Raw genomic sequence first — 2,500 nt, forward strand, 5'->3', positions numbered from 1 at the left:
CAGCACGTCAGCCATCACCCTCAGCGTCTGCAGGTGGTGGAACTCCGTCTGCATCAGCTCTGCAGGTCAAAGGTCACACCCACCAGTGACATCACAGCAGCAGCATCACCACCGACCAATCAGAGAGCAGCTTATATCATTAACAGCTCATATAATTACACCATTATAAAAGTATCAGTGTAATTACATTACTCATTAGTTCAAAATGTTAATTACTTAGTAATTACTGACCGTAGATCACTTCCTGTCTCCTAACGGCTCGTCGATCCAGAGAGGCGAGAAACTGAGGATCAACTGAGGAGCTCCAGGACTCTGCGCTGTAATCCAGCGGCCCGGGATCTGCAGAGCGACCCAACACATATACCCAACACCATATACCCAACACACTAAATCGCACACATACCCAACACCATATACCCAACACATATACCGAACACAATATACCCTACAGCATATACCCAACACCATCAACCCCACACATACCCAACACCATATACCCAACACCATATACCCAACACACTAAATCGCACACATACCCAACACCATATACCCAACACATATACCCAACACATATACCCAACACCATATACCCTACACCATATACCCAACACATTTACCCAACACCATCAACCCCGCACATACCCAACACCATATACCCAACACATATACCCAACACCATATGCCCAACACCATATACCCAACACATATACCCAACACCATCAACCCCACACATACCCAACACCATATATCCAACACATATACCCAACACCATATACCCAACACCATATATCCAACACATATACCCAACACCATCAACCCCACACATACCTAACACATATACCTAACACCATATACCCAACACATATACCCAACACCATATACCCAACACACTGAACCCCACATATACCCAACACCCTGAACCCGACACATACCCAAGACCTATACCCAACACCCTGAACCCCACATAACCATAACACTCTGAACCCAACACATATACCGAACACCATCAACCGCACACATACCCAACATCCTGAACCCCACATAACCCCAACACCCTGAACCCAACACATATACCCAACACCATCAACCGCACACATACCCAACATCCTGAACCCCACATAAACCCAACACACTGAACCCTACATATACTCAACACACTGAACCCCACACATAACCAACAAGCTGAACCCTACACAATACCCAACACCATTAACCGCACACATACCCAACACCCTGAACCCCACATATACCCAACACCATATACCCAACACATACCCAACACCATATACCCAACACACTAAATCGCACACATACCCAACACCATATACCCAACACATATACCCAACACAATATACCCAACACCATATACCCTACAGCATATACCCAACACATTTACCCAACACCATCAACCCCGCACATACCCAACACCATATACCCAACACATATACCCAACACCATATGCCCAACACCATATACCCAACACATATACCCAACACCATCAACCCCACACATACCCAACACCATATATCAACACATATACCCAACACCAAATACCCAACTCCATATATCCAACACATATACCCAACACCATCAACCCCACACATACCCAACACCATATACCCAACACCATATACCCAACACACTAAATCGCACACATACCCAACACCATATACCCAACACATATACCCAACACCATATACCCAACACCATATACCCTACACCATATACCCAACACATTTACCCAACACCATCAACCCCGCACATACCCAACACCATATACCCAACACATATACCCAACACCATATGCCCAACACCATATACCCAACACATATACCCAACACCATCAACCCCACACATACCCAACACCATATATCCAACACATATACCCAACACCATATACCCAACACCATATATCCAACACATATACCCAACACCATCAACCCCACACATACCCAACACCATATATCAACACATATACCCAACACCAAATACCCAACACCATATATCCAACACATATACCCAACACCATCAACCCCACACATACCCAACACCATATACCCAACACCATATACCCAACACACTAAATCGCACACATACCCAACACCATATACCCAACACATATACCCAACACCATATGCCCAACACCATATACCCTACACCATATACCCAACACATTTACCCAACACCATCAACCCCGCACATACCCAACACCATATACCCAACACATATACCCAACACCATATGCCCAACACCATATACCCAACACATATACCTAACACCATCAACCCCACACATACCCAACACCATATATCCAACACATATACCCAACACCATATACCCAACACCATATATCCAACACATATACCCAACACCATCAACCCCACACATACCTAACACATATACCTAACACCATATACCCAACACATATACCCAACACCATATACCCAACACACTGAACCCCACATATACCCAACACCCTGAACCCGACAAATACCCAAGA

At 44.9% G+C, this 2,500-nt stretch overlaps 1 protein-coding gene across 1 annotated transcript in view; it reads right to left on the bottom strand.

The window, feature by feature from the left end:
• The window catches only part of LOC111189808 (rho guanine nucleotide exchange factor 28), a 24,078-nt gene that overhangs the window by 18,081 nt on the left and 3,497 nt on the right, over positions 1 to 2,500 (bottom strand). The window contains exons 5-6 of the mRNA XM_049479015.1: positions 232 to 339; positions 1 to 59 (exon numbers count right to left, since the gene is read on the bottom strand). The exon at positions 1 to 59 is cut by the window's left edge and continues 210 nt beyond it. Coding sequence (XP_049334972.1) covers positions 1 to 59; positions 232 to 339 — 167 coding nt within the window. The remainder of the gene's footprint in view (positions 60 to 231; positions 340 to 2,500) is intronic.

This window comes from Astyanax mexicanus, chromosome 4 (genome assembly GCF_023375975.1).
Source record: "Astyanax mexicanus isolate ESR-SI-001 chromosome 4, AstMex3_surface, whole genome shotgun sequence".
Taxonomy (NCBI): domain Eukaryota; kingdom Metazoa; phylum Chordata; class Actinopteri; order Characiformes; family Acestrorhamphidae; genus Astyanax; species Astyanax mexicanus.